This window comes from Vulpes vulpes, chromosome 1 (genome assembly GCF_048418805.1).
Source record: "Vulpes vulpes isolate BD-2025 chromosome 1, VulVul3, whole genome shotgun sequence".
Taxonomy (NCBI): domain Eukaryota; kingdom Metazoa; phylum Chordata; class Mammalia; order Carnivora; family Canidae; genus Vulpes; species Vulpes vulpes.
Window position 1 is genome coordinate 191,196,664 of NC_132780.1, and position 11,521 is coordinate 191,208,184.

The 11,521-nt window shown below is 45.4% G+C and overlaps 1 protein-coding gene across 6 annotated transcripts in view; it reads right to left on the bottom strand.

Moving 5' to 3' along the window:
* The window catches only part of POPDC1 (popeye domain cAMP effector 1), a 38,491-nt gene that overhangs the window by 26,392 nt on the left and 578 nt on the right, over nt 1–11,521 (bottom strand). The window contains exons 1-3 of one of the 6 annotated variants that reach the window (XR_011997296.1): nt 9,988–10,142; nt 6,130–6,366; nt 2,259–2,383 (exon numbers count right to left, since the gene is read on the bottom strand). Coding sequence is in view for 5 of the 6 variants with exons in the window: in XM_072738114.1 (XP_072594215.1) it covers nt 2,259–2,383; nt 6,130–6,366; nt 9,988–10,123 (498 nt within the window). In the remaining variant the exon portion in view is untranslated. Of the gene's footprint in view, nt 1–2,258; nt 2,384–6,129; nt 6,367–9,467; nt 9,606–9,987; nt 10,143–11,081; nt 11,371–11,521 lie in introns of those variants that run through there. The other 5 variants (XM_072738118.1, XM_072738115.1, XM_072738114.1 and 2 more) reach the window with 5 other exon arrangements.

Genomic DNA, 11,521 nt, shown 5'->3' on the forward strand with positions numbered 1-11,521 from the left:
GCTTCTGATTTATTTATTCTGAAGCAAAGCAAAGAGGGTAAAAGGGTTTCAGTGAAGCAATTTCGTCTTTAGCTAAAACACTTTATAGAATGGAGAACCCATTGGATTAAGTCTGGCTACCGGAGGAAGGGAAAAGAAAAATGGCTCAATCACTTCTGCTGCCAGACAAGACCCAGATCACATGCCATAATTGGGCCCAGCATTATTAGTCTGGGAAAACTGAATAGCATGTGAATGAACTTTGGGCTCAAAGGATCATCCATCCCAATGAAATCTGTCACAGCCACACTATAAAGCTTATAGATCCAGATGATGATAGCCACTCAGATGTCACTACACCTTTGTGCTGCTCTTGCCATGTTTCACTTTAACGGAGAACCAGCATTTATATCTTTCAAAAAAGTAGGTTCATAATATGAGAGGAAACGAAAGCACAGATACTGTGTGAGTGTTTTACTCGATGCTACTACCATGGCATCAGCAACTTCTGAACCTTATGTTCAGAGTTTGGGGTGTCAGCAAGTTCTGATATTCAGCAATTATAATCCTCACTATTACCACCACCTGCCTCCTCCACTTTAGAGTTCTAGTAATGAGTGTTTAAAATAGTTTATTCACAAATATGTCCCACTTTCAGAATGCACACCAGCCGATGTGGCATAGTAACGAGCATCTGAACTATTGACTCATATTCATAATCTGCTCATCCTGCAAGTCTTAGCTCAAGTCCCGATTCCTTAACGAAGCCTTCTTAATTCTTCTTGTGAAAGCATCCACGCATCAAATGTTTTTTTGAGCACTTGCTATGCGACAATCACGGTTGTCAGGAGCACAGAATATAAAAGTAAGGTAGTAGACGACGGTTCCCACCTATTTGCTGTTCCCACACCCTGTAAAAGGATTCTCCATCCCCTTAGCCCAGCCTATTCCTATGCTATCACAACTTGGCCATGTAATGTGGAATAGGAGCAAAGGTGATGCATGCTCCTCGTGCACGGAAGTTTTAAGAGACACTGGGTCTTTCTCTTTGGCTCTCTTGTACTTTTTTCTCTGCCATGAGAATGCATGTCTAAACAGAACCTGCTGCTGCAGCAGAGACCTGGAAATGACACAGGCCAGAATCACAGCTGACGTACGTTACTAGAGTCCACATATAAGGTGAATGAGAAACAGAACTTGTCACTGAGATTTTCAGGATGTTTATTACACAGGATAACCTAGAGAAAACTAACATAGTAAAGCAAAACAGCCTGGGTTGCGATGTTTGAGGAGGTTACGATCTAGTAGAATGCCTATTACATGTATCAACTATGTCATTCAAATAGTCATTTCCTGTGAAATGTCTTGTTTTCTAATAGTTTTCTGTGCACATGTCTGGCTTTGAACATAATAGGAGGACAAGTGCTGTATCTTCTACCTCACTGAATAATTGTGTGCCCTTTGAATAGTTAATAAACGATGTACAGAGTGATTTCCAGGAGCCACACTACTTTATTATCCTAGTTACATCTTTTTGTTCTTAGAATGACCAAAGAAACACAACAAGATAAGTTTTTCAAGATAAGTTGAAAAAAAAGTTAAATATTAGTGTTTTGGTAACACCCTCCCAAAACGATGATTTTCTTAAATGAATATTTTGGGCATAATGAAAAAAAAAGTCATTACATTTACAAAATAGCACAAACTATTTGTAAATCATTAGTATGTTCAAGGAAGTTGCCTGTGAATAATAATTTCACAACTGGGCAAAGATATTTCCAAGTGACATCTGAATATCAATAGACAAAAGAAATACTGAAGTTGTATGATGAAAATGTCCTTATATCTAAATTGCCTGAATGATTTAAAATCTTTAAAAAACTCATTTGTAGGGGTGTCTGGATGGCATGGTTGGTTGAGCACCTGACTCTTGGCTTCAGCTCTGGTCGTGATCTCAGGGTCATGAGATGGAACCTCACGTGGGCTCTATGCTGAGTGTGGAGTCTGCATGAGACTCTCTCCCTCTCCTTCTGTCCCTCCCACCTGCACTCTTTCTGTCTCTCTCTCTCTCAAATAAATAAATCTTTAAAAAAGGGTCATCTGTAGAGCAAAGTTCATAGTATTCACATATTTCACTTTCAGACATATGTAAACAAAATCAGAGAAATGACATTAAAGGGACTAAAGATGTTAGATGTTCATTCTCAAGTCTGAACAAAGCACTTCAAAACCTTTTTGGCTTTAAAATATCTTCCTTATTAATTAATTTTAGTAATTACCGGTCTTTTCTTGTACAAAAGATATGACAGATGCAAAATGTTGACACCCAGGAACACAGAGTTCCAGATCATGATATCCAAGGCACATCGGTAGAGAGTGGCCCAGACAATATAAAGGGTACAGCCTGTTGAATAACAAAGTCAACATGTTAGAGGTCTAGAATAGTGTCAGCATGTAGCTAAATAAATAAATTTGTTATCCTCTCTATAAACAAACAAACGAGCACATTTTAGAAATACTTAAGCCAGGGGTACCTGGGTGGCTCAGTTGGTTAAGGGATGGACTCTTGATTTTGGCTCAGGTCATGATTTCAGGGTTCTGAGATCCAGAACTCTCCCAGCCCCACCCCCACCCCACCCTGGACCCCTTGGTTCCACACTGGGCATGGAACTTGTTTGGGATTCTCTCTCTCTCTCTCTCTCCTTTTGCCCCCCCCCCCACTTATGCATGCCCATGTCCCTGCTCTGTTTAAAAAAATAAATACCTAAGCCAAACATCACATTAAGTTCCATTTTGTTTTTTGTCTTACTACCACAAAAGAGAAATGTGCTTTGTTGCAGAAAATTTATATAGAAAATATTTTTTAAGGGGGGAAAAACCCCATAATTTTACTACATAAAGAAAACCACTGTTGATATTTAATAAGTTCTCCATTTGCAAATTTTATTTCCTTACAATCTTGATGCAATTTTTCCCTGATGGCAAACCTACAGTATATAAAAATTTAAAATCCACTCTTTTACTTATTTTACTTATTGTGGTAATTTCTGTTTTGTCAAAACTCTTCATATACATAGTTTTTAATGACTGTAACTGATTAAACTCTCATTTATCTAACCATTTTCCAACAGGTAAACAGATGAGATTTTGGGGGTATAATTTTTGATGCATCATCAAAACATCTTTATATATTAAGAATTAATTTTTTTTTTTTTTTTTACTAGTTCCTTAGGGTGAGTTACCTAACAGTAAGTCAAGGAAATGAACTTTTCAGTTTTTCATGAGACTAAACTGTTTCCCAAAGGTATATAAATATTTGCAATCCTACTAGTGAGGAATGCCACTATCACATTGTTAATAATACAAAATTTGAAAACTCTTAATTTGACACTGAGGAATTATGTTTCATTTTATTTTGCATTTCCATTATTGGTGAACCTGAATATTTTCCCAAAATTTTTTAGCTATCTGATTTTTTCTTTCTTTCTTTCTTTTTTTTTTTTTTAAGATTTTATTTATTTATTCATGAGAAACACCGAGAGAGAGGCAGAGAAATAGGCAGAGGGAGAAGCAGTCTCTCTGCAGGGAGTCAGATACGGGACTGGATCCCAGGATCACGACCTGAGCGAAAGGCAAATGCTCAACCATTGAGCCACCCAGGTGCCTAAACTTTGAATTTTTCATCTGACAATTTTCCATTCACCCATGGAAATCTTCCTGCTTTTTCTTATCAATTCTCTTACTTTAGGAAAAATATCCCAGTTTCTTTTGACCCATTTATGGTGGGAGAGTCAATATATATTTTTAATTAAAAAAAAAATGTTCAGGGGATCCCTGGGTGGCTCAGTGGTTTAGTGCCTGCCTTTGGCCCACGGTGTGATCCTGGAGTCCAGAGATGGATTCCCACGTCGGGCTCCCTACATGGAGCCTGCTTCTCCCTCTGCCTGTGTCTCTGCCTCTCTCTGTCTCTCATGAATAAATAAATATTAAAAAGTAATAAAATAAAATATATTGTTCAATATGACACAAATATATCAACAACATGCACAGAAAAGCTAACCTCCCACACTAAAAAGTTATCCATTTGCAATTTTTATTTCATCAGAATGATTTGTGGCATCCGAATAGACCAAAATGTAGAACTTTGTAAGTTTTTAAATAATATTTCATAACAAGTCTTGTTGAATTTTAAAATATCATTAAAGAAGACAGGGAAACATAATGCTTTGACAGACTGGGAACATGAGGACCTGAATTATAGCCCTGGTTTGGCCACATTCTCTCCACCTTAATTTTGGATTAATCATTCAACTCCTCCAGGTTTCTTCTTGGTTGGATTAGATATCTCCTTGGTCTATCCTACCTCTAAAACCATGTTTTAAAAATTATAATTAGCCAGGTGCCTGGGTGACTCGGTTAAGCGTCTGCCTTCAGCTCAGGTCATGATCTTAGAGTCCTGGGATCAAGTTCTGCATTGGGCTCCCTGTTCAGTGGGGAGTCTGCTTCTCCCTCTTCCTTTCCTTCTGTTCCTCCCTTGCCTCTGCCCACACTCGTGTGCTCTTTCTCTCTCACACACATATATAAGTAAAATCTTTTAAAGCATTTAATTAGCATTTGCCTTTTTATAGGGTGTGGTTTTTTTGTTTTTCATTAAAAACTCTAGTGCCTGCTGCAATCGCTACCTTACTCAGAGAGAACACAGCCACAGGAGTCGCACAAGCTACCTTCTAGCTTCCCTTCCAGGCTCTTCTTGTTTGATCCATCTACTTCTCTAGCTATTTACCTATTTATCTACTTCTTCATTTATTTGGAGTAGAGATGACACGCAGTGTTACATTAGTTTCAGGTGTACAACATAGTGATTCGACAAATTTATACCTTATGCTATGCTTACCACAAGTGTAGCTCCCATCTGTCACCATACATCGCTATGATGGTATCACTGACACTGTACCTCTTATTCCCACAACTTATTCCATAACTGGAAGTGGGTCTCTCACGTCCAGACTTTCCTTGTAATTCTTCACGCATTCCAGGCATAATGAGCTACTCTTCATTCTCCCTCAATATGCTGAATTTCCCTCTCTTCTGTGCCTTTTACCTGGATCCCATACACACTCACACTCAGAGGAATCCTGTTCATCTTCCACAAGCCAGCTCCAATGTCATCTCCTCAGTGTGACCTCGTTCCGCCTTCCTGCTGAGCCTATCACCCTCTCCATTTCTCCCTGGCACTGGGTGCATGCCTGCGTCACAGCGTCCAACTCCTCACACATGACTGTGCATCTGTTTCTCTCCAGCACTGCCCACCCCCAAAAGTATCTTTTTCAAAGATGGACATTGCCTTCTTCAGTCTTTGCCTGACAAATTATAGGTGCCCCAAAATGCATCTGAATAGATAAATCACCAAGGAAACAATCACATAGAGAGTAATTTGTCAAGAATCACTGGCTAAAATAATAGATTCAATTGTGTCGGCATTCTGATGTGAATAAATTTAATCCACCTCATCAGGATTACTGGAGCCCTCAAAAAAAGTTTTACTCGAACCACTGTGTCTGGGAAATTGCTTTTGTTTCCAACTTACAGACCATAAGAAATGCCTATTCAAATCACAGTGGTTAAGACTGGTTAGTACTTACTATATGCCAGGCACTATTATAAGTCAAATATCACACATACATGGGTGCTCACACACACACAGACACACACGTACACACACACTCATTTAATTCTTACAACAGCCCTAGGAGACGGCATTATTTTTACCCTTATTTGACATGGGAAAACGGAGTAGAAAGGTTCCATCACTTGCCCCAGTTACACAGTTAGCAAGGGGTGGAACCAGTATTTGAATTACACAGTCTGCTCCAAAGCCCACACTCCTACATACAGATGGATTTTTTGATATCTGGAAAGTCTAAACAACATAGAAAACACACATGGTCTTATGTAAAACAAATAAGGGAAAGACAGCATGTAAAGACCTGCATGGCAAGTCACCTGATACATGTACTACTAGTTTGCTGACAAAGACCTATATTTTAGGTACGCTATAGACTTGACAAGGAATACCCAGAAGCCCCCAACACAAAGTCCATCTGATGCCAGTTATAGGGAAATTACATAAGTTTCAATTAGGTATCTTACCTATGGTTAACATTCCTCTAAGAAGTATCATATGAAGGTGAAGTGTAGTTGGAATAACCAACCCAATTGTGAAAAAAATATTTGCTACATGAAAAACTAGGTGATGTATCTCTCTCCAGTTTTCACATGTGGTCTCATTGGAAGGCACAGGTATGATACTTTCTAGCTTAGGTGTAAAACCTATTGCAGTTGATTCTGTCAAAGGGCTGGACTCGGTATAATTCATCTTGAAAATCCCTGTAAAAACAAAGAAACAAAAGGATAATCATAAAAATGGTAGCTGTATATTACTACCCCTATAGGTATTACATCAAAATTATTTCTGGGGCAGCTGGGGTGGCTCAGGGGTTCAAAGACTGCCTTCGGCCCAGGGTGTGATCCTAGAGACCCAGGATCTAGTCCCATGTTGGGCTCCCTGCATGGAGCCTGCCTCTCTCTCTCTCTCTCTCTCTCTCTCTCTGTCCCTCATGAATAAATAAATAAAATCTTAAAAATAATATTTCTGTGAGCTAAACATTGGTAGGTTTTTCTGGTGCTTATGAATTAGACCCAGCTGTGAACCCTACCAGCCACATATTGAGTATCTATTACTTTATCTGTTAAACGATGATAGTAATACCTCATTTGACTTTCTAATGAAATATGTAAAATATTTAGCAGAGTGCACAATTATTCACTGATATGTGTATATCTGTATATAAACATGCTTGGTGGGGAAGAGAGGAATAAGGAATTAACCAGTCTAAAAGAAAATCACCAACGTTCATCAACCACCATCACATTCCTACTATGACACTGAGTCCAAACACAGAAAAAATAACTGGAAAAACTGATTTTTTTAAGTACTTTCAAAAAATTTAACCCTCTCATATTTACTATTTGAAGGCTTAAGATATTTAGAAGGCTCTATTTACATACTGTCATTAAATCACTGTATCATACATATATACATTCCATATTATCATTATGCTTGTAATAAATACATTATCATTTAGATATGCAGAGAGATATAAAATTTACTCTTTGTTTCGTTGTCCAACTTAAATCTACTTTCTTTGCCATAAAAATTCTACAGGTAGCATGTTATGAATTAAAAAGTAGTAAACTTGTGGTTTGCATATATGTAGGAGAGGTAATGAGTATACATTCAACTATTTAATATTAAAATCTGTAGCAAATACATTTCAAAGCATTTTGCACATGCTTACCTAAACCTTAACACAAAGTGGCACCATTTCCTAACTAAATTACCTAACCTTCATCTCTGGGACTTAAAAAAAAAACTCTATTATTAATGACACAAATTGGTCCCTGACAAAAACCATGTAGGTTTACAGATTGTATGAATTATTCTGTTTCAGAAAAGGAACTCCAAATAGGGACCAAAAATATCTTCAAATTTAACCTAATAATAAGTCTTTCCAAAATAAGGTCACACAATTGACCATACTCTTCCGTTCATTTTTTTTTTCCATCATATCAAAGTAAAGGTTTTAGGTAGAATAATTAGTACAGATTGGGAATTTTGAAAGGTTGTTATTAGGCAAATCTAAAAGAATTCTATGTCTCTAAAGATTATTTTTTTAAAAGTCCATACATTACAAACTATGAATGAAGTGATCAAGTCAGTTAAAGATCTCTTTATATAATTTTGATATAGTTCATAAATATAAGACAAATAGTTGACTTACATACTGATTTTATGCAAAAAGGAAAGAAGCTACATAAATTCAACTACTTTCCAAATGCTTGAATCAATAAAAAATATAAGCCTATTGGGGTGAGAGGTATCACTATTTGAATAATTCTATTTATACAAAGGTTGCTTTCAAGGACCGGATGAGAATTAATCCCATAATTTCCGCAGGAGGGAGAATGATATTCAAGACCCTCTATCACTCATAAACTAGTGTCAACGTCAGCTTAGGCATTAGCATTGCCTAAACCGATAATAACTATATTTCTATGGCACTTTAGAATGTGCTTCCACTTCTATTGTCCTATTTCCTTTTTTTAACTATCCTGTGTTCTCTGTGAGGCAGAGGCAATGTCACACTCATCTATGTATACTCACGGCCTAGACTCTGTAGAGAATGCCAGGGGTGAAAGCCGTATGGAAGGAACACAAATATGACAAACATTTTTAGAAATCACTTTCAGTCTCCCCAAACCTTAGTAAAGACAGCAAAGAGCCCACCGTTCCCGGGACTAAGAAAGTCAGGTTCTATACCGAAAGCCCTGGGGAGTCACATAAGTCAAGGGAGGTCACTTGTGCTCCTTGGGTCTGCTTCTTCCTGGGAATAGAGGTGGCTGGACTAGATGGTCTCTGAAACCCTTCAAGTTCGAATAGCCTGAGGCTCTAATACATATTTACATAATAAGGTAGTTAATACATATTCCCCTTCATACCCACTCAATTACACCCGTATCACCAACTAATTTACTCTAGCTCAAGTTTGGGTTTTAAAAAGTTCTTCAAGTGGCACTAAAGGTACCAACTTCTGCTCCAAGAGAAATGATAAGAAAACCATCAAGATGCAAGATCTGGAGACGTAGCAATAGGAATTTTTAAAAGGTGGGATTAGCCTACAATATATTTTGATGCAGCACACCTTATTAAAGACTTGGGTGTTTAAATACATGCCTACTTTACTTTCTATATCTATTATAGCTTGTGGAATAGCATTGTATAGTACATTTATCATATAATTTATTATTTATTCGTATACCTATTATTTATCTATGTGCATGTACCTCTACGTCAATTTTGAAATGCCAGTTACCTATTATCAATAATATCGACCGGATCTTACTAATTTCAGCTTCCTTTGATCACTTTTCATAGACTTAAAGTCGTTTACACTGAACTATCCTTCTAGTCCGGGGAGGAAGGCTGAACTGAAAAACTGGCACGCGTTCGGGTTCATTTTGACGGAATCCAGAGAAATCTACTTTCTCCTATTAGTTCTCCAGAGTCTAATTTCTTTAATCACGTGCTCTGAAGTCCTGCTTCATCTCTGGGTTTTCCAAATAGGTGTCTGAAGGATTAAAGAGCTCCAAGGTGAAACTAACGTTAACCCTTCATCAAACTACAAAAAAAAAAAAAAAAAAAAAAAGAAAAGAAAAGAAAGAAAAAGAAAAAGAAAAAAGAAAAGGCGGCAATGAGGAAAGGTCCTGCTAGCTGACTTCATTCATTCTGGAAATCCAGCTGAGCCTATGCCCATCTGCGGAGTCGCCAAGAGTCTTTCCGCCGCACTTATTCCTGCTTCAACCCATTAGGTCTTTTTTTTTTTCCCCTCCCAGGTAAGTTTTATGCCCAATATGAGGCTTGAACTCACGGCCCTAAGATAGAGACGCATGCACAGTAGTGAGCCAGCTGGGTTCCTATTCCTGCTTCAAAGCAAGCCGCTTCTGGGGCGCGTCTGGCCAACAGCTTGCCCAGGCCTGGGAACCCGGGTGCGGGCGGGGCCTCCCAGGGGACCCGCTCGCCTCGGCCCCGGGGGCGGGGGGGGGTCAGTGTGCGCAGCTGCCCGGGCCCCGGGGCGCGCCCCTCCGCGGAGACCGGAGACCCGGCCCCGGGGCGCAGCCGAGGGAAGCGCCGCCAGCCCCCGGCCCCGCGCGCACTGCCGACCCCGAGGCCCCGGCCGCGACCCCAGGCGGGGGGAGCCGCGCGCCTCCTCGGGCCGCGGGGGGGGGGAGGGCAGGGCAGGGCAGGGCTCCCGGCGGCCGGGCGCGGGGGACCCGCAGCCGCCCGGGGCTCCAAGTCGCCGCGGGAGCCGCCCCCCAACTTTCGCTTCCCGATTTAGCCCGGGGGGCCCGAGGCTGCGCCCGCCCGCACCTGCGCCGCCCGCTCCTTACCGGCTGGTGCCCGGCTCCGGGCTGCGCGGCGGCTCGACGGGCGCCCCCGGCACAGCCCCGGCCGATCGCGGCTCCCGAGCCTCCCTGGCCGGTGCCGGGTCCCCGCGCGGGCAGCGGCTTTGACTAAAATAGGCATCGCGACCCGGGCTGCCCGGCATCGGGCCCCAGCGCGCAGGCGCCCGCGCCCCGGCGCCCCCCGGCGGACGGAGCCCCCGGGCCTTGGGCCGCTCCCTGCTCCCCCCGACCCAGCCCCCGACCCCCCCGACCCCCCCCGGCGGACGGAGCCCCCGGGCCTTGGGCCGCTCCCTGCTCCCCCCACCCAGCCCCCGACCCCCCCGACCCCCCCCGGCGGACGGAGCCCCCGGGCCTTGGGCCGCTCCCTGCTCCCCCCCACCCAGCCCCCGACCCCCCCGACCTCCCCCGGCGGACCGAGCCCCGGGGCCTTGGGCCGCTCCCTGCTCCCCCCCAGCAACCCCCCCGACCCCCCCGACCCCCCCCGGCGGACGGAGCCCCGGGGCCTTGGGCCGCTCCCTGCTCCCCCCCACCGCCCCCGACCCCCCCGACCCCCCCCCGGCGGACGGAGCCCCGGGGCCTTGGGCCGCTCCCTGCTCCCCCCGACCCAGCCCCCGACCCCCCCGACCCCCCCGGAGGACCGAGCCCCGGGGCCTTGGGCCGCTCCCTGCTCCCCCCCACCCCCCGACCCCCCCGACCCCCCCCCGGCGGACGGAGCCCCGGGGCCTTGGGCCGCTCCCTGCTCCCCCCCACCGCCCCCGACCCCCCCGACCCCCCCGGAGGACCGAGCCCCGGGGCCTTGGGCCGCTCCCTGCTCCCCCCGACCCAGCCCCCGACTCCCCCGACCCCCCCCCCGGCGGACGGAGCCCCGGGGCCTTGGACCGCTGCCCCCAGCCACCCTCCCCCACCCCACGACCCCCCCGACCCCCCCCCCGCTCCCCCGTCCTCCCCCCGGGGCAGACGGAGCCCGGGGGCCTCGGACCTCACCCCTCCCGTACTTACCCCCCGCCCCCCTCTCCCCCCCCGCCCCGCCCCCCTCTCCCCCCCCACCCCGCTCCCCGCCGCGTCTGCCCCGCAGTCACCAGTTCGAAACACCCGCGCGTTTCTTCCCCCGGTTCCCCTCTACGGTCGAGTCTGTCCGGGTTTGGGCATCCTTGGGGGGGGGGGCGGCATCTAGGACTGCGGCGTCGGCGGCTCATCTCCTGGGGGACCTCCAGCTGCAGGACCCCGGCGGGGAGGGCAGTCGGTGGACGCGGCGCCCAGAACCCACCCCCACCCCCACCCCCACCCCCACCCCCCCAAGTCGAACGACCCGCTCGCCTCACTCCTTTCTGGGACAGTCGCTGGCGCCTCGGCCCCCGCGGGAAGGGCGGGGGGGAGGGGCGGGGGGGCGGCCGGGGGCCGGGGGGGAGGGGCGGGGGTTAGGGGTGCGGGAGTGCGGGGGGGGGCGGCCGGGGGGGCGGCCGGGGGGCAGGGGGGCGGGGGTGCGGGGGGCGGCCGGGGGTGGGGTCCGCGCGGACCC